The sequence below is a fragment of the Thunnus thynnus genome, chromosome 20 (assembly GCF_963924715.1).
Source record: "Thunnus thynnus chromosome 20, fThuThy2.1, whole genome shotgun sequence".
Classification (NCBI taxonomy): domain Eukaryota; kingdom Metazoa; phylum Chordata; class Actinopteri; order Scombriformes; family Scombridae; genus Thunnus; species Thunnus thynnus.
The window spans coordinates 17,185,227-17,206,578 of NC_089536.1; the positions used below are offsets into that span (position 1 = coordinate 17,185,227).

The window sequence follows — 21,352 nt, forward strand, 5'->3', positions numbered from 1 at the left end:
GATTTGAATAATTTGGACAACTGAAGCTTCATATTAGTTTCAGATAAACTTTTAAATACATTTTTTCACAGAAGGAGGCTTGTGTATTTTGGTCCCTATCACTTACATTGTAAGCACATTATGAAGGGATCTTCTAATGGCCAGTATGAACAAGAGGAAAGATTATGGCAAGAGAAAACAGTTTTGATGTTCATTTAGGCTCCTGACTGTTGTTTTAAGACAGACTTGAACATTTGTGAAGCCGTTCTTTACCCAATATTACTTTAATCTTGGTATCATTGTACTAAATAACATAAATACTAAATGCACTAAGTCCTGTGTTTCTAGGGTGAATTTCTAATCATGACCATTTTGTTCATGGTATTTTTACGTTTGGTATATTCACATGGTCATTCTTATAGTTTTGCTCTGAAAAGGGCATAAAATACAGGAGCTTGGGATAAGTTGTAGGACCTAGATATATATTTTAAGAAAGTCAGGTGAGAGGAACCCTTAAAATATATCTCAGAAAGCAAAAATAAACTGTTTGACCTGGAAGCTGCTGGAACAGAGGCTAACCTGATGTTGGACTCGGCTCTCATTGAAGTGTTTCAATTGAACCCGCTCTCCCCTATTTTACAAAGTGGGGTCAGGGGCCCCCTTCAGGTCTTCGCGAGGCTTCTTGAAATGATTTTATTTAATTAATTTTCACGACCAGATATTATAAATGAACTCATTTTGACAACAAAAATAGATTGTTTATAAAACAGTGGGAGACGTGGTGACCACAGTGTAAGTGCCTTTTTATTCCACAAGCATTACATTTGTGTTTTATCTACCGCTGCGGATGTCTGAATGGTGTACTGAGCCGTAGGAAGAAAAAAAAAGAAAAAAAAAAAGAAAAGAGCTTCCCTGGCAGGCATCATCCCCCTCAGTCAGTCTGACCGCCCACAGTCCGGGGGGAGAAAGTGCTGCTTTGTGAATGAAGGGAGCGGCGGAGGGCAGAAAACAAACTTTACCGATATTATCTCCTTTTAAAATCCAACGGAGAGCTTTCGACGGTGCAACAAGCGACACCTGGCCGACAAGGACCGAGAAAACACGGTAAGTCACGACGTCTTTGAGGACCTTGTGGGGCACTGATAGAAACTAGATTGACAGGCTTTTTCTTTTTTTTTTTTTCGACGGAAAGATGCATGCATAGCAGCACAACCGTGACTGGAATAACTGTCGAGAGATGGGAGATAATTTCAGGGCAGAACTGAACTCTATCTTTATCTTAAAATGGCATTAATTTGTCCCAACATGTTTTTCCCAGAGAGTAACTGTCGTGCAAACTAATGGAGCCTCTTTAAGAAACATTTTACAGCCAAGCTTAAAGCTGTGAGAGAATAGAATAGAATAGAATAGAATAGAATAGAATAGAATAGAATAGATGAGTGCATTCGTACCCATAGTGTACAGCCTACATTTCCATATTTAAGTTTACCGTAGTTTGTTGACCACATTCATTGTATTTGGGATAGAATGTGATTTAGGGATGAAACAGGATTAGCAAATTGCATCATATGTTTAACTTTATTCTTCGAAAAACTAAATATTTATAAAGAAGTCTAAACTATTTTAGATTATCTGCCCATTTAGTGATTTGTCCATAGCTAAAGCATCTCACCGTTTCATGCAAAGTTTCCATCTGCTTGCCAGTGTGTTTCGCAATATTACATGACTCATGCAGAAGACGTGCATTCCCAATGTCACCATGAACAAAAAATAGACTCATAGAAGACTCATTCATGATATTATGAGGTTTTGCCTCAAGGAAGTCTGGTCTGCAAGTGTAAGAATACAGTTTGATCTCAGCGCTGTGAACATACAGTAGTTTTCTGTGGTTCAGATTTTGTTTGAGATATTGTCCTTTTCAATAAAATCACAGTTTTTCTCCTCCTTGTACTTACAGTGCTCGAGTTAAGTAAGCAGTATTACTGTAGACAGTTACTAATGAGAAATGCAACTGGTGGTCTTTTTGTTGCAGAAGCTGCCCAGACATTTTGGAGAAGCTGTAAATCATGGTAGTCAGTTTGGCCTGTTTTGCATGTCTCTGTGTGGTGGCGGTGGTAGTTAGTGGTGAACCCTGCCTCATCATCAGCGAGATTAATGCCGACAACCCGAGACTGGACACCACTGAGTTTGTGGAGCTGTATCACACCAGTGGACAACGGGCGTCGTTGGACGGCTACACCCTTGTTTTCTACAATGGGAACGGGAACATAGCCTACAAGGTGCTGGACCTCAAGGGCCACAACACAGATGATAGAGGTTTCTTCCTGGTGGGCTCGGTGGACATGCTGCCCAAACCGGCCATCCCCCTGCCTCCAAATACTGTCCAGAACGGCCCAGACGCCATCGTCCTCTACCACACGTCTGCTGCCCGCTACAGCGAGAAGATGAACGTCACCACCCATGGGCTGGTGGACGCCGTCGTTTACATGACTCGCCGCAATGGGGGTGCAGAGTTCCTCGCTGAAACTCTGACACCCGGGGAGCCAGCCTTCGTCGAGGATGAAGCAGCACTTGAGGGGGATGAGTCGATTGAGAGGTGCCTGCTGTCCGAAGATCGCTGGGGCTTTCAGGTGTCCTCACCCTCACCTGGCCAACGGAACAACTGTACCCCACCTGCTGCCCAGGCGACCATCCCTGTCATTACTGAGCTGAAGCTAGGAGGAGGGCAGGTGGACGGGTTTGTGGAGCTAACTGAAGCCCCGGCTGCAGGTCCGCTTGTGCTGGTAGTGCTGGACGGGAAAACAGACAGGGTCAGTGTGAGTGCAGATGTGAAGGTGGACACCTCCAGGAACGGGTTGATCTCCGTGACAGTAGAGAAGAGCTATATGAAAGGTCAGTGTGCTGCTGCGGGTTTTCATGGTCTGACCTAGACTACAAGTTAATATGAATGAAAATCGACAGACTGAAACTGTCGATTTTCATTCAGTCATTCTCTTTTGTTTTCATCGTAAATTCTTTGTTCCTGTTGTGATTTCCTTTCAGGAGATGAGTCAGGGGCAGTTGCTGTTTACAGCGGCAGAGCTACGGACTTTCCCGTCGGCAGTCCGCTGAGCCAGATACAGCCTCTAGATGCGTTTGTGTTTGCTGGACCTGGAAACAAGCCTAGTGCCAACCTCACAGAGACTCTCATCCCAGGCAGACAGCCCTACCAACTCAGCAACAGGCAAGAAACTATCATAGTTTAGTGTTTAAAAAAAAAAAACGCACAATTTGCCTGCAGTATACACAGACAGTAGGAGAATCAAAACCAGTTCGGTAAAGCTGTGTGTCCTGTTTTTTGACGTGACTGTCAGAGGCATTAATGACGTTCAGTGGCTGTAGTTTCGAGTGTTGTGCAACATGTTCTGTTAAGTGTGTTGCACTGAGTGGGGGAGATGGTCAACTTGTGACCACTGTTCCTCTTTGCTGAAGCATTTTTTTCCTGTGTGTTTTGCATTATCTCAGTATTCACAAGTATGCTCTCACTCGCACTGACTCAAAGACACTTAAATAGATTTTTGCATAACAACACTCAAAATTGACCTGAGAGTTTAATTAACAGCTCTCTGACAAACACTGAGCATTATACAAAAACTATACAACATTTCACATTACAGCAGTCTCAAATGTAGAATGTATTTCAAGGCAATTTAACAAAATATGAATGTGTCTCTGAACATTAGCCAATTGTAATATTATAACCCATCAGAAGTGTCAATTTTTAAGGTTTATTTTCTAATTATCTCTTTATTCTGGCAGTTTGAGAGAGGGAGGCTTCTACCTCAGTCGCTGCGGTGTGGCCACCTGGACCAGAGATCCTGGTGTCTTCTGGGAGGCCCCGCAAACTCCCTGGCAGCCCAACCAGTGTCCCTGGCCGAAGATCTGCCCTCACAGCTTTGGTGAGTGTTTGTATTTACATTAGGTGTTCAGTATTAGCCTAGCTAAACCTGGCACAACCTTGCCAGCTCAAGTCAGTTCTTACTGACATGTTTGTCACCAAATTAATATTTTGTGCTTTCTCTCTGGAGTTTACAGGTAGAATGGAAGAGAATCAGTCATGCATGTGTTTGACAGGCAGTTGTAAGACGCAGATTTTACTGGAAAGCAAATACTGATAAATATATGTTCAAGCCACATTATAAAACAATGTCGATATTATAAAAACTACCTACAGTTGATTTAAGTTTGCGCCAGCTGTCCAGTTGGTGAACACTAAACATCCAAACAGTTACATTATTCTCGGCACATTTTACTTCAAAGAAGTTTTTAAAGGATGGATACAGATTTTTTTAAAGTTTATCTAATACAACACATGCTGCATGTACTTCCTGCTACTTAGAACTGTATATTTTACATTTAAAAATACAAACAAGTTTGAAACAGCATGCCTGACAAACTGATAAATGAGATGGAGACAGTACGGTGATCCTTTGATGAAACAAAAATATGAAACAAAATATATCGCCGGGCTACAACTTAATTATGTGTGAGAACAAGATCATTATATCTTAGTGTGAGAGAGAGATTATCTGTGACTGTGAGTAGTGTGGTAGTAAGATGAGTCATCTGCATGAAGAGACTGTTGTTATTTGTTGAATTCTTGGCTCATGTGTCATAAGGAGCTACTTGTATATGCTTGCAAACATGGATTAGTTGAATTACAGCTACACGCGGTTAACCATGGACTAACTGTCAGAAACGCTAAATTTGGCTTCTCAGAATGCATATGCTCAGACACACCCAACGCACTGTCCTCGGGGAAGTTATAGATTTCATCATTCACCAGCTGAGGAACTTGGGAATGAGGCTTACATCACTGGAGCATGCACTGAAGATATTAAGAAGTGAGAGCTAGAGGGTGACACTGCTTCAAGAGAAATGAAAGTTTATTGTCTGTTTGTTGGAGAAATCACTTGTGCAGTGATGCTTTCAGAATATTGAGCCTGTGGTTTACTGAGGGGGCGCATTTTTTAAAAAAAAGATGATTTTATCAGTTTGAAAAGCCTGTTGAAACATGCCATGCTGTGAAACAAACAGTTTTCTCTATAACATTGTGCTTTTTATTTATCCATCACATGTAGTAACGAATGAGAGCCACATATTATTATATTTTCCAGCAGCAAAATAAGATCCTCACTCAGATTAAGATTATTAAAATAAATAAATCCTAAGAAGATCATGCAATGTTATTGAAAGCTCCAGAATATCTACAAAATGGACTTTGTGGTGACTGATAGGACAAGGACAGTCAAGTACAGTCCCTCAATCCCAATTCAAGTCCTTTTTATTATAATACCAGCTGTCTGGTGATACCAAGTGTGATCCAATACTTTTATTAACTTAAATATTGATTGAATATGTATCTGACACATTGAAATAAAAGGTGCAGCCTACTGAATTTGCCACACATTAAGTTTCTTTAGCCAAATACTAAAGATCCTGGTTCAAAAGTATTAAGTTTTAGCTTAAATTATTGATATGATACTGATGAAATTTTTATCTGATAGAACTCTTGAAATTGACGTGATCAGCTGGATTGTTTTACTGTATCACTCTGGTGTTGTGGCAACTACAAAAACACAGTCCTGCAGTGTTACAGAGTCAAGGTTCTTCCCTGACAAATGATCTGTGTTTGAGTACAGACACCAGCTTGCATAGAGCACATAAACCTGACAACAGCTCAGATTCATTCTGTCCTGTCAAGTTATTCACGAAATTAACGTTGACTTGACCTCGCTCGCACTGCTCGCACTGCTGCACCCAAATAACCTTTCACATCCACACACTGTAATTTTCCCTCGCATATACAGAGAAATGATTGCACTGTAGGCAGTCGTAAAGGAGAGCAGTGCTGCAACACAAGCAGGTTGAGGTGGACAAAACTCAGTAAAACGCAGTAAAGAAAGGATCTGCACTTGATCAGCTTCCTTTTAGCCCATACCGATCCATTAAAATATGCCTGGATCAGCCCGATACTGATCATTAGGACCTGCTTGGAGCATCTCTAGTACAGTCTGTAAGTGTGTCGTTTGTATCTGGCTTTCTGGCTCAATTCTCATTCTTCTGATCTCTGTTTATTACAGTATTGAACATGTGATGTCAGCTTTGCCTCCACATTAAACTTGAGCTGTAGGTATTAACAGTATGAGACTTTCACTTACAGCTGTCCCGACACCGCGTCATGATCCAATATTTATTTTAATTCCATTTTTTCTCCATTATACATCTTACAATGCACTTTAGGCCTGCATTAAAAGTAATGAAGCAGTTTAAATATGTTTAACAGCTGAATAGCTCTGCATTAAGAAAAAATATTGTTGCCTATAATAAGGTGTATAATGTCCTGCAGTATTTTCTATTCATAGAGAGTAGTTGTCATTGAGGATCTGAACAATAATAAATATGCATTCTTCAACCTCAGCGTGAACAAAGTACTGAGGTTTACATCCTTTAGTTTGATTTTGAGGGTGCAGATCTTTGTTTGTCATTATTGACTTTCCTTTGTTAACCCTACTGACTACTACAAGACTTCAGTTGAGGATGCACCTGAGCCTAATATCCCTATATCCCGATTATGAGTTTTATCCATGAGTTGCATATTATGATGGTTACATGTAACATATGTAACCTTTTACCTTTTACACACCGATGTGATCAAATTAACTGCAGGGTCCCAAAATATGTGTCAAGCTCCTGATAGGGTCCCTCTACAGTCTGTCTGTAGTCTTCTCTAAGTATCAAGTGTTCAATCAGTACAGAGTGAACAGTATTTGCAGTGTCACTGGTGGCTCCCTAGGCGACTGCCAAAAGATGGCCCTGTGGTTAGAGACACTTCACCATTTATTGCATATGGTTAGTTTTGGCGGTAAAGACTCTGCGGTAAAGGATCCTCAGCAAGTCAACAACACCCAATACCAAACCTTTAATTATATAAGGAATAGGTGGAGGCGGTGGAGACGGTAGAAGCAGTGGTGGCGAGTAGTGCTGGCAAGAAGGAATCTACAGAGTAGTCATGAGAACTGACAATTTATAGGGGCTTGAGTAGAAACGTGATTGGATGTTACTGGTCATCTAGTTCTAATCTGCTTTATCTCTATTGTCTCTTCAAATCTTGTTGGAAGTAGCTATGAATTTACAGGCAAAAGATGCATTTTTAATGTAACAGTTGACTTGGACATTGTTATTCTTTGTGTTCTCAATGTGTATCATTAAATCCGTTTTTCATCTTTGTGCATAAAAGCATGTGTGTGTGTATTTGTGTGCTTGGGCATACAAATTTATATAGTGTGGCAACATCAGGAAGCAGCATGGGGACAATACAGTGAGCAGTCCATACGAGTGAGCAGGAAAATTGGTGTTTATCAAACACACTTTAAAACAAAGAACAATGATAAATCTCACCTATTCTACATCCATCCACTTGTACAGGTTCATTTACATACAGAAACACCCGCAGAATGCCACATGTGGTCAAACACATCCCCTTTAAAGTCTCACTAGTCTTAAAGGATCAGTGTGTAGGATTTAGTGGCATCTAGTGGTGAGGTTTCAGATTTCAACCAACTGAATACTCCTCCCCTTCCAAGCATGTAGGAGAACCTACGGTGGCTGCAAAACTCACAAAAATGCGAAAGGCCTTCTCTAGAGCCCGTGTTAGCTTTGTCCATTCTGGGCTACAGTAGAAACATGGCAGTACAATATGGCAGGCTCCGTGGAGGAGGACCCATTCCCTATGTAATATCAATGTCAGTTTCAAAAGAGGAAAGAAAACAAGGTGGTATCTCACTCCCTTGTATTCTTCCTCAAAAGTCTTACCACAGTGCACTGAAGTGCAGTCAACTCTTCTGTTGTTCTTTTACAGGTTTTATTGTCAGCATGTGTTACTCTGTTATGTCAACAAACAAATATCTGCAACAGGTTTATTTTTTTCTTTTTCCAGAACAAGAAAACACATTTAATTCATAAAACATTCACAAAATATTCTCACTCGACTGAAAGATGCTGTCAAACTCTGGCAAAGTAGGAAATTTGTTAGTCAGTGGACTCAATACAGAAAATTCATTGGCTTGTAAACATAAGCCACATGCTAAGATGTTCAGTAAATGCCAATTGTTCATTGATAATTACCTTTAATCATTGTCAAACAACCGTGTGCATGCATGTTATAGCTCCAGTCTTCTGTGAACCATGTTCAACATGTTGACAAGGTCACAGGAGCACACTAACAGCTTCAAATTGTTCAATGAAACATATAGAGAACCAGAGTATTATCCATATGAGATCAATTAGGCGATTCTGATTTAGATACACTCTTAGAGATTGTGGGTGTTACTGTGTATAGTTGAATATAAATTATGTCTTTAGAGATCACATGTATGGCAACATCATCATCATTTATCACCGATATGTATGTCACCATCACATTGTATGATGTTTTACCAGTAATTTCCACTGTACTGTATATAATAATTTATACATTGATATTTGGAAAACAATACTTTGTCATTTTTTATGAATTCCTCTTCAGTTGCAGTCTTGCAGAAACTTTCTCTCAATTGTATACTTTAAAAAATAATATTGACATCCCATGAAACAGACGAACAACATTGTGTGAAATGTTCTCTTATATGCAGTCAAAGGGGTTTGTTTATTACTTCCAGTACGGAGGCTGAGTGGTGAAGCTGATGATTTTCCACACAATATTTTTTTCCTCAAATGTCAACAGGGGGCCATTATAAGGCAGTAATAAATGGGATCTTGCTAAATGAATGTTTTCCTTTTTAGCAAAGAAACTATGAGTAGCAAAATTAATTGGTAAGCAGGCTTATTCGCTTTCTTGTTGAGAGTTACATGAGTTCGACACCACTCTCATTTCTTCTTGTGCTCAGTATGAAGCAGCTGACAGCAGCCAGTTATCTTAGAGTAACATGAAGACTAGAATCAGGGGGGAAGAGCTAACTAAGCTCTGTACAAAGGTAACAAAATCTGCCTATCAGCACCTGTAAAGCTCACAAATCAACATGTTATATGTCATTTGTTAAATCCATAGAAAAACTGAGGTGTAAAAATGACAAATCGAACAAATTCTTTAACAACACCTAATAAATGCCTTCCTTTATGTTTCAGTCATTCCAGGAGGTACAGATGCTCCACCACACCTCCCACCCTGGGGGAACAGCGACTTCCTGATCAATGAGCTGAACACTGATACACCTGGCGCGGCTGAGGATGGCGAGTACATTGAGCTGTGGCACCCATCAGGACGCCGTGTCTCCCTGCAGGGCATCTGGATACTGCTGTTCAGTGCACACAACAACAAACCCTACAGGGAAATCAGCCTTAGCGGACACTTCACCACTTCCAAGGGCTACTTCCTGCTGGGCAGTGACCGGTTGGTGCCAGCTCCGTCACTCCGCCTGCCTCCCAACACCATCCAGAACGGACCGGACGCTGTGGCTCTGTATCGCAGCCCTTTTGGCCCACCATCAGCTGTGCAGAGAGGGATCCCCACCAGAGGCCTGCTGGATGCAGTTGTGTACCGACAGAGAGGATCAGATAGGGAGGCACAGGAGCTGAGTAAAGCCCTGACGCCGGGACAGCTGCCCCTGCTGGAGGATCCAGAGGTTCTGCCGGGTGATGAGGCCCTCAGTCGCTGTAGAGGCCTTTACCCCTGTGACCTGTCTGCTTTTTCAGTGAGTACAAAGGGTAGGGGATTCAGAGGGCAGACTGAAATTTAACAGGAATGTATGTTTTATTAGGTCAGAGGCTGTGATTTTTTTAGAAATGACAGAAATACATCATTGTGGAAAACAAAGAGCATAAATGCTGATTGAAACTGAAATGTCTAATGAATACACACAACTTTAATCAAACATTTGGCAGTTTCGGAGTAACAGCTTAGCTAAATTCAGATGCTGATGTATTCTTGCACAAAAGATAATTAAAGCTCCTATAATCATAAACATTACACATGCATCAATTACTACAGGTGGCTCCACCCACCCCTCTGAGGGAGAACAGCTGTCCCCGCCCTCCTCCAGCGCCTGAGGGTGTGGTCATCAGTGAGGTGGCTAGTAGCCACTGGACTAATCACAGCCAGCAGAGGGCCTTCGTGGAGCTGCACGGGCCCCCCCAGACAAACCTGTATGGCCTGGTGCTGACCGTGTTTGAGCAGGAGCGCAGCGAAACCGTCATCGCCCTTCCTTTGAAAGGATCTATTGACCAGAATGGATTTTACATCATTGGAAATGTCACTGGAGCAGGTGAGGGCAGTGGGCAGTGTTGTCAAGGGATGGATTACTGTTAATAGTGAAACAAAAGATTTCCTATCTCCTCTTTTTTATTTTGTACCCACTCTCTCCATTTCTCTCTGTTCTACTTCACCTCCTCTCTCTACTGCATAGATCAGACTTTCCCCGAGGGCTCCTCAGTGCCAGTGCGAGGAGCAGTGGTCCTGTGCTATGACCTGTTCAGTGTTTGTAGAGCTGGCACTGCTCTGACCAACTCCAGTCTCAGGGACGTACTGGTGTTTAGTGAAAACCAGAAGCTGCTCTCCTCTCTGTCCACCACCAGAGGGAGACAAGTGATTCCAGCTCTCAGGTACACAACTGCATGAATCATAGAGAAACTTTTACACTAATGATAAGTCTTAAACCAAATTAAGGCTATAATCTGATTGTCGAAAATGAAAATAATCTTAACTGGGGCAAGGCCACAGACTGAGAACCTGGTAAAACAACCTTGGTTCATGCTCAGTTTTTTTATGTTTAGCATTCTTAGCTCACTTTAACATAATGTTTAGACAGAGTTAGCAGCGTGCTATGTTGTTAGGGCCTCTAACAGTATTGTAGGTAGCTGATATGACCATAGTTCTCCAGTCAGCCACTACAGTGTGGCAGTGAACCAGCATGCAGGATCCTGAAACCGAAGCAGCTAATTGGGATACAGCTGAGCTTTTCCTGCTGTGCTATTCCTTCTGTGAAAAAGGCATATTATGCTTCATACTGTAGGATTCCAGGGTTTATTTTAGGTCAGCTGCCTCCATCGACATCATAAGAAGTCAATACACTTGACTTACATAAAACCGTAAATGTTCAAGAAAAAAAATGTGCAAATTCACTCAGCATATGCCACATATTTAATGAGTCAGGATCTGTCAGACCCGATGAGTCAGGATCTGTCAGCAGATGACAGTGATTGATCAGGTTTACAGACTGCACATGTGCTTCCTGTTAATGAATGAAAGCAGCATGACTCAAAAACAGAAAACCTTTCTTGTTTTTTTACGGGTTGAAAATGTTTGAGATAAACAGTTCAATCAGTGACAATCAGCTGGGTATGTATGGAGGAACATTTAACACCTCGTCAACCAGTTTCCTTGGGGAAATCCTGTATTTCAGACGGTGATTGGTTCACAGTAGCCTTTTTACAGCAGCTCATATTCCATCACTGCAGCTCAGGACAACATGAGGAGGCTTCCTGAATATGTTTTTTTATAGAGTCAACAGGATGATGATTGCAGAAATTTAAATAAATACATATATCTGAATATATACCTGCACACTGAATTAGCGCTTTGTGAATTCTAGGTTACATACAACATTTTGGTCACATCGACCTTATCAAACATTAATCAAGCACTTATTTTCATCAAGTTAAACTATTTGTAGTTTTCCTTCCCAGCTTCAGAAAATTCAGTTTCAGACCCAACATTCATGCTGGACATGGTGCTGGTCTTCAATGAAAACTGTAAAGGATTTGGAGCCATAGGTGGAGATTTCAGTTGCACGTTGAATTCTGTTAAATCTAATCAGACTAAAAGCCATAGCTCTAAATCTTCAAAGGTCCCTCATGGGTTATGTGCAGAATATGGCCTAACTGATGTTTGTTGTGAATTAAACCAGGGTGTCAAAGATAGTACTTTTTTTTCAAATGTTCATTATTCATATTCTCAAATAGATTATTTTTTTGTCCACTCAAAATACATGCAAACAATAAAAGATTGTGGAATTAGTCCAATTATTCTTTCAGATCATGCCAGATTTAATTGAACTCTTCATTTGGGTAGGGAAAACTTTATCTCTAAGCGATGGAAATTTGATACCTTCTTACTTAAAGATAAAAAAATTAGATCAAAAATGCAAGTGTGGATAACATATTGTATAAAGGAAAACGATGATCCCCTCATAGATCCCAATATTATCTGGGAGGCCGCAAAAGCCACTTTAAGAGGATTAATTATTTCATATGTTTTGTTTAAAAAACATGAAAAACTGATGCAAAGACAAGAACTTGAGAGAGAAGTAGAAAGATGTGAATAACTTCATAAGACATCATCTAAACCTCAACATTTCAAATGAAATCATAAAAATGAACTATGTCGGACAAAAGCATTATGAATTTGGTAATAAACCAAGTAAATTACTCGCCCATTAATTAAATACGGATCAAGCAGAAAGGGTTATTAAAGCAATTTGCTTCAAAGACAATAACATAACCATCACCCAAAAGAGATTAACCAGGCTTTTTATGAATTTTATAATAAACTCTATAAAGCCCACAGTAACTATTCACAAGATAAACTGGATAACTACCTCCACAGTATCAATTTACTTAAATTATCTGAATTAGATCAACACCACCTTAATTAACCATGTACAAAAGCAGAAGTTCTGGCTACAGTTCATTTGATGCCTACAAACAAAAGCTCAGGGCCAGATGGCTTTTCAGATGAATTTTATAAAGAATTCTGGACTGATTGTCACCCTATTTTTATGTTAATGATTAATAATTTTTGTCACAGTAGAGTACTCCCTCAGTCAATGAATCATGCACATATCAGTGTGTTAACATGAAAGTGGCAAGGACCCCTTAAATTTTTCCTCTTTTAGACCTGGACCAAATACATAAACACCCACACCCTGAGAATTAACATTTTGTAAATTATAGATTACACGCAACATTGATCAAGCGTTTATTTTCGTTATACATATAACTATTTTTAGTTTTCCCTCCAGTAAGCAGCATCGGTTTAGGCTGCTGTGATGTTTTGAATTGCTTACTCAGTATATGTCAGTAATTCACTTCTTTCCCATAACCAACTGTATGCATGCTGGGGTTTTTTTCAATTCTGTTTATTTTATGTTTATTATTGAGGTTGTAGTAGGTGGTTGCGGTATACTGGAGTGTTCCTAATATTGTCCACTCCTACAGTAACTACTGTATATGAGACTGATTATCCAGGATCACCAAAAGGCAGAAGGAACAATGTATAGATTCATACAAAAATAATCCCTCTCAATCACTTATGACCCACTAGAATTGTCTTTGCAGTCCACCAAACCAATGGGTGACATCACAGTGACTACATCCATTTTTTTTTTTTTTACAGTCTATGGTTTACAAATTGCAACCAACAAATCCTTCTCATTCTGCCTTTAAGAGAGCATTACTATGATCATGAACATGTAATGTTACAATCAAAATATTGCAGTTAAGCTGTTTGGTAGATCTGTTTTTTTGTTTTTACCATATCATCATTAGTATTACTACACACCTATATCTTTCAATTGTTGCATGCATGTGCAGGTCGGTGGAAGATGGTTCTGTCTCACTAAGCCGTTGTTCATGCTGTGAAGTGAGGAGCCCCTCCTCTTGGACGAGCTCCTCCCCTACGCCCCGCCGCAACAACACCTGCCCAAGCTCCGCCTTCTCCAGTCAAATTGACCTTTGCCTTGGACCTCTGTCCAATGGCTGGCAGGAGGGGTCAGGAGGTAATTCTAAAATAAACAGAGCTAAAATGCATTTGATGTGAAACTGAATAAAATGTGGCTCTGACACTTAAAACCACTGTGTGTACGACAAGTTTCCAACTTTGCTCAAAGTTATTGTTATTTTTCTTGACTAAAGTCACTTAATTCTCAGCTCATAGCTTCTTCTCCCTTTGCTTCAGACTGCAGCGGTCTAATCCAGGGGAAGAGAGTCACTGAGGTTGCCGACTACCTGGAGCAGAAGTGTCACTGTGGCATATCTGCCTTATATCTCCAAGGTGAGACAGATTCACTCACTATGAATTGAAACGTTAACATTTGGCTGATTTTTTTTTTTTTTTTTTTTAATGTTAGAGATGACTGCTTCATACCTGAGCTTAGAAAAAAGTGTTTGTTCATTCAAAGGATTTCAGTGAAACAGATTACAGATCACTGACATCACTGGCTTTGGAGAAAATCTTGACACCTGACAATCAACACAGCAAGCACAGGTCACTGTTACAGTATCATAGAGTAGTAGTGAAGTAGGGAAAAGGAACAGTGTTTAAGTTGCTTGAACATACCATTATAGCTGAGTGCAAATGTATTGAGTGTGTAGTGGTGTAAGAGAGACTCACAGGAGATGAGCAATACTCAGGAGCTCTTGTAACCCCCAAAACCATTTCCAGCTCCGGAAGTTAATGCTCACATAAGGAAATCATTAAGAGATAGACAGACTCAGGTGTAACTACTTCATCCGACCTCTTTCATATACAGTAAATAATATTTGTCTGTTCATGTTCAAGGAGCCAACTTCTCTTGCGTGTCTGGGTGGCTGCGAGTGTGGGGGAACATCCAGGCGCTGTCGGACCATCAGAAGGCCCTCATCATCCAGACGTCCCACATGAATCCTTCACCTGCTCAGGGAGACGTCTGCTCCTCTCCCACCACCGACCGTTACACCAGCATAGGTTAGCGCAACGAAGCAAACACAAACAGTCCTTTCATGCTTAAAACGCAGCACCCGCAGTAGGTGTCACAGTATATTTATTATCACTTTAAAGGGAAAACAGATAACATTCAGTTAAATTAATGAATTAATAGTGTGTTCTGCTGGGAAAATCCACCTCGTTAAATGCTCTCAATGTGGTCTCCTGGGTCTTGAATCACACAATAAAAACCTAGCGACATCCAGTCTTGTGATGACTCTTCTCCCAGATGTGTCAAAAATTATCTCGGAGAATATACCGCAGATCTAAAATGGAATCCAGATATGTTGTCTGGATAAATAGATAAGGGATTGGATTTTGATCAGTGTGGCATATTATCATTATTGTGATCTTATCCCAAGTCAGTGAAATCTGTACAATGTGTTCTCAAAAGTTAGAAAGTATCTGCCCCAGGTAGAGACATCATCACTGTGTATCTTGAGGCTTATATAAGATGTTTCAACAAGGTAAAGCAAATTACAGGTTGTAGAATAACATCATTCCAGTTAACCCAATGTCAGATAGATAATAAAAAGACATTTTTATAGCACTTTTTACATAAGGAATGCAGCTCAAAGTGCTTCACATTACATCTGCCATGTATTCATTTGATGAAAGCATAGACATTCAAGGACACAATAAGATTGTTTATTATGTGAAAGTGTATCCAGTCACAGATCACCTTTTTTAATAGCAGTTGTAAATGAAGTCCATTCTGGTGATTGCAACTTCTCAGTATGAGAACCTTCAGAATTCATTGCAGATGTTTACCGCTTTCATCTCTACAGACAAAAGAATGAAGACATTTCTTTTTCTCCTTGTTAAAGCTTTTGAAAAGCATCGTCCTTCCCTGAACTTTGGTGGTGGTTTTAAAAATGAACCTGACATTTTTTCTGAGCTGAATGGACTCCTCTTTGAGGGACATTCTTGAAAGTTGAAAAGTTCTTGCTCATTCAGTTGCTAGATTTTTTTTAACAGAATCATGAAGCAGACAACCCTTACACCTGCCAATACTGACATCCAAAAACACAAAATATTTTTTATGTCAAAGGGAACGACCCCATCCTAATCTGACAAAACAAACACAATAGTCTCTTAAAGGAGCAAAATTCAGTTAAAAAAGCTGTTATTACATTTATGTGAATAGATGAATGAAAATCAAGATCTTGTTCTTAAAAATAAGTGATATCCACCTATTTTGTTACCTGATTATTAGATTTTAATTCATGTTTTTATAGTGTATAGTATTTTTTCATATTTACAGTATATATCTATATGTATATTTTTGCATATTTAAAATGTATGCTGGCAGATTTCATAGTATTTTTGTCAACATTGACAACAAATTTGAAAGGCAACCAAATGAGAACAAGATGAAATGTTCATAATTTAATGACCAGTGTCGTTCATTGAAATTGATTTTATTATGACTCCAGCAGTCATTCATTATATTGAAGCATTAAATAATAGTGAACCATTTGAGAGCTTGTAGCTCTTGATTTGTGAGCTGTAATTACCATAAATTGAAACCACCAAAAATTCCACCTCAACTACAAAGCAGTGGCATGAAAAATGTTTAATGGGGAGAAAACAAAATTTACAGGTCAACATTTCAAGCCTTTTTATGACTAAATCTGACCTGCTGTTATACTTGCTGTTGCAGTGTTAGTCTGCAACAGTGTAAAAAAAACTGGAAATACTTGAAGGAAATGTATTTACTCATTTATGGTCTGTTTTTTTTCAGGAATAGCTATTTATATTCTGTCATTATCTCTATATGTAGTATTTTTTATTGTTGGTGGTGGAATTCACCAATCCTGCATGGCATAGGCAGCTTTAAATAGGCACCTTTTAAATTGTGGGACCTCTAGTATTAAACGGCACTTGCTGTTACCAGGGTAACCACTGGTGTTGCCAAATCAATCAGGACTGATATCTCAAGGAGCACCCCTGTGACTTTAAATGTTAAACAAGCATAGTTTTTAATAATACATCTGGAATACTATCCTGAGATGTTAAAATATGTTTTATTAAAAAGAATTAAATTATTAACTGCTTAGCTGGGTCTCAAAAAGCTGGCATGCACACTCACATGAGATGATGGGAGAATATTATAGCAGTTTTGAGGTGAAACGTGTAACTAATGCATCAAAGTGAAAATGCAGTGTTTTTTTCATGTACATATAATTCAAGCCTTTAGATGAGAGAATCAGAATTTCTATTATACGCACTGCTGCACTGTTAGTCTGCTACATGCAGTAATAGTCTGTCTCCACTGCTGAAATTATCTGTCACAACAAGGCTATTTATGTATGATGCCTCACATGGGCTTTGAGAGAGTGAAGGACATAAAAAATGAGTTGCAGTTTCAAACTTTCATTGGGGTGTTTGGGTTGCTGTGGTGTGTTTAAACTGATTTACGTGTTCAGGAAATGTAACTGAGATTTTATTTGGCTCTGTCCTACTGTAGCGTCTACCCTGGGGTTACAGATAGGCCTTATAGTAGCAGTGTTGCTGCTGCTGGGACTCGGAGCTGCTCTGTTCACATATTTCTACAGGAGGAGGTAAGGAGTCTTGTTTTTATTATTCCCATTATCTCTTTTATGTGCTGGATGTTCACACTGATATTTTAGACTCCCTCTTCACATGACAGCAGTATTTCATTCCTGTATTCTTTGCTGGTTTGCTGAAAACCTTCACAAAGTCAGATAAATAACATTTGATTAATCTTTTGACTTGTTATGCTTGTTTCTGATTACACAGTGATTGAGTGTGAATAGATATTTAATGTCAATTACAAATGTTTGTAATTGAGAGTCGAGAATGCTCATTTAGCTCCATTGTTGTGAACCTTGCTCTGAAGGGTTGTTTCTTTGCTTTCTTATTCACAAAGGCAGTCACCTCAGTATAAGTCAGTATTTCAGTATGAAAATATAAACATATAAAATAGTTGTACAACTGTGTGTTTGAATATTACCATTTACAAATTTGCAGGTAATCAAATAACCATAAAGTAATTGTCAGACAGACAAGTAGACCCTTAAGGGTCATAAGCACTGGGTTAGTTGCCAGTTTGCCCAGTTGGTAATCCAGCCTTAGACTCATCATTTTACACAAACATTAATCAGTCATAGAGGGAGGAAGTCCATTGTGGAGACACAGATTTCTCCACCAATTGTCACATCTCACTCCTTACTCCCCTTTTTCTTAAGTCATAGCAGAGTTGAAGGAATCTCTTGTGCTCCACAAGTATGTTTTAATTGTTGTATAATCTCCTGAAAATAAGAATTGTTGTGTTTTTGTTAGCTTTGAATGGGCCCTTTATGTAGGGCGTGAGTCCTCCTCCATGGAGGCTGCCATGTTGCACTGCCATGTTTCTACAATAGCCCAGAATGGACAAACTAAACACTGGCTCTAAAGAGGACCTTTCGTGTTTGCAGCCACTGTAGTTCTCCTCCATTGAAGCCTGACTCTTAATGGAAAAGCAATCATGCAAAAAGAGGTGTTATTGAATGTTGTTCTCCTCTTTTGCACAACCCAACATCCAGTGGGCTGCCCTTCTTACATTAGGAGGTGACAGTAGATTTCCAGGGAATTACTGCTCAATTGTGTGTGCGTGTGTGTTTTGTTAATGCTGTTGTTTCTATTCTCAGGCGTCCTCTGGACTATTACACCATGGAGCTGAGTGAACACGCAGAGGGACTGTCAGATCTATAATCTAGGCTTCGAATCACTGTGTTTGCGTCTGTAAGTGCTCGTGTTCGTGGGAGGACTTCAGCAGAGAGAGCGAGAGAGAGAGACGTGGGTAATCAGAGGTTAATTTGACCTGTACGTTACTGATTGTGCGGTTGTTTTGACGTGAATGTCACCACAAGTGTCCTTCCCTGTCTTCAAAAGATCACTGATGAAAATGAGTGATAGTTGTTTTCATGCAACAAGTGACACTTTAAGACATGAAATCAGACAGTCCGTAAGAGGATGTGAAAATTTTAAAAACATCAGATAATAACATATTTTTGTAAAGGTCAGTGTGCAGCCTTTGCATGCGAACAGTGCTGGTTACTACTTTTAAAAGAAAAGGAAGATGAAAGTGAGGGTTTTTTTTAATACTTGACGTAAAAGTAAAGTCCTTAATGGTCATTTCTGTTGACTCGTCTATGTAACTGTGGGAAAAGCCTTTAAATTGAAAAAAAAAAAAGGTTTTGATTTATGCAGGAATTTCTCTCAATTTAATGACATTTGCTTCATCACGTTCTCAACTGGCACTACAGTGTTTTAACAACAGGCTTTGTAATCAAGATAATAATTGTCATCTCACGTTTATTCTTCAAAATGATCAACTTCCTGCTTTGTTTTCCTGCTACATGCTGTAATAGTCAAGTTTAGACTCTAGTCACTCAAAGGGCTTGATTGTTTGTTTTTTTTTAAATGTGAATGTCTTTAGCTAACTTGTGATGAGTTTCTGTAACCACTTTTGTATGCTTACTGTATGTAAAGCAAACTGTTTACATTTTCCTGATTTGAAATTTTAGAAAAAAGTGATGTGAGAGACTGATGTTGAAGACAAAGTAAGTTCTCGAATGAAGAATATTTGTTTTTAGAGGTGAGAGATTGCTTAATGTTGATGCTATTTTATGTTTAATTTGTGGTTCAAGCGGCTCAGAAACCTATTCTGTGCCATTACATGTGTGTTGTTTTCTTGGTCAGCTGGTTTCCTCATTTGTTAGAGGGAAAGTACAGCCATCTCTGCTGCAGCCATAAGTGTAAATACTATGAATATGATGTTGGTTTTCTCAGGGGGGGAGGCATTTATCACCAATCTGAAGTGATAACTTATTGTCGAACCACAGAAACTAGATGGGTTCAGAGCAAGTTAGTTTGTTTCTAAATTGAAGTGTAATTTCAAATAATCATAAATTTGCCAACACAAAGTGCCATGAAATAAGCATATATATGCTTGGATATGCTCCATGTTTAATAATGTTGATGTGCCACTTAGCTTGTTATGTAGCCTTACTCATCTGCTGAGGTGCACAGAATTTTCGTTTGTTTGCTTTAATCACCTTGGTAATCTTCTGTTCTAATTTTACAGTATTGGCATTTCTTAATACACCTCTGTCAAGCAAAATTTATCCTATGAAGTCATATTTATTTTTACAGCAACGTTGCTGCTTTCATAGTTCAAGTTCAACTATTGAGTGAAAATGAAGCTAGAAAATCAGACTCAATCATGTAAATTAAAGCTTTTTTTAGCTTTCAAAGTGAGCAGATATAATGTTTTCCCCCTTGAAAGTATGTTATGCAATGTTCAATGTACAGTATGTCTGGAGTTTCATTGTAAAGTTCTATATCTTTTAGGTTTTTTTTTGTTAAAATGGTACTTGTAAGTTTTAAACAAAAAGGAGAAGGCAGTTGCAATATTGACATGCAGGTGTGTTGACTCTTGAATAAAATTTGAGTTATATCTGTCCTGCAGAAGCAACACAATGCTGTTAATGTAACAGTTTAGCTTAAACATTATGATTTCTTGTTTAAAAGATATGTTCACAATTTTTCAAATCTGTCTTAAAACAAACTGCGGTCATTCTTTCTGCTAATTCTGCCTGTTAAGAGATGAAAATGTACTTGCAATGTAATTGATGGGGACAAAATCCACAGTCCTTGTTTTGTGCAAAAATGTATTTAAATGGTCTCAGCTGTCTGAGTTAGTCAAATCAAGTGGATATCTTCCAAACATAGTCTTTTAAGTATAAAATTCCCTCTTTGTGCCTCCCTGTTGAGTGTCAGTGGAAGGATCGTAACAAAAAGAGGGAATTTGCCACTAAAAAGGCTTCATATTAGCTTCAAATAAACTTTTTGCACAAAATCAGGGCATCTCTTACATTGAAAGTGTTTTATGAAGGGATCTCTTAATGGTCAGTATGAACAAAAGGAATGATTACAGGAAGAAAAACATACAACAATCATAAAAAGTGGGAAAAAAATGATATTGCTAAATTTGAGTAGTGAAGAACTTTTTCTTTTCCTCAGTTGTATACTCACAGATTTAGTAACAGCACTGTGTTCTGTAAGAGAAACCAGAAACTCACAAATCTTATTACTGGGGACTAAAAGTATGTACAAATAGTAAAATATTCATGGTCTACAGCTGAGTACTTACACATTGAACAACATGAAAACACTGGAAAGACAGTTCTCCATGTCATCTGCATTCAGGGCAGGATTTAAGAGCTTTCTTTTCATTGTTTGCCTTCCAGTTGTTTTTCCTGTTTCCATTCCAATGTCATGCTCATGTAGCAGGTTTAAAATTAAAAAAAAACTTCCACAGATGTGCAATTAAGTTTCACAGTTCTTTGTTCTGTAGTAGTCTTTGTGCTATCTACATGTTATTTTTAAGGTGTGCACTTTACAGCAGTATCACTTCCTGCCAATCTTATCTTTGCTCTTTTCAGTTTTCTCACTAGAAACACTTATTTTTTTAAATTTGTCACCTGTCTGCAGTTGTACTTACATGCATTTGCACTTTGGCAAAGCCTTAACACCCGCATATCATGTAGTATCTTTCATCTCAGCTCTCGTGTGTGGTTCAACAACCAC

The 21,352-nt window shown here is 39.0% G+C and overlaps 1 protein-coding gene across 1 annotated transcript; it reads left to right on the forward strand.

Annotated features, from left to right (window-relative positions):
• Positions 1-677: 677 nt before the first annotated feature.
• Positions 678-21,091, forward strand: si:ch211-183d21.1 (uncharacterized). Its single transcript, XM_067575484.1, has 12 exons — positions 678-1,083; positions 2,012-2,871; positions 3,022-3,202; positions 3,778-3,917; positions 9,145-9,710; positions 10,007-10,280; positions 10,422-10,617; positions 13,606-13,790; positions 13,970-14,065; positions 14,573-14,737; positions 17,226-17,319; positions 18,409-21,091. The coding sequence occupies exons 2-12, from the start codon at positions 2,046-2,048 to the stop codon at positions 18,470-18,472; spliced, it is 2,787 nt and encodes a 928-aa protein (XP_067431585.1). The 5' UTR covers positions 678-1,083; positions 2,012-2,045; the 3' UTR covers positions 18,473-21,091.
• Positions 21,092-21,352: the final 261 nt, after the last annotated feature.

Bases quoted from the DNA above. Each gene is read 5' to 3' on its own strand.
- si:ch211-183d21.1 (XM_067575484.1), top strand. From the start codon at position 2,046: ATGGTAGTCAGTTTGGCCTGTTTTGCATGTCTCTGTGTGGTGGCGGTG. The intron at 10,281-10,421 runs GTGAGGGCAGTG...TCTACTGCATAG, and splicing joins TGGAAATGTCACTGGAGCAG to ATCAGACTTTCCCCGAGGGC. The intron at 14,066-14,572 runs GTGAGACAGATT...TTCATGTTCAAG, and splicing joins ATCTGCCTTATATCTCCAAG to GAGCCAACTTCTCTTGCGTG.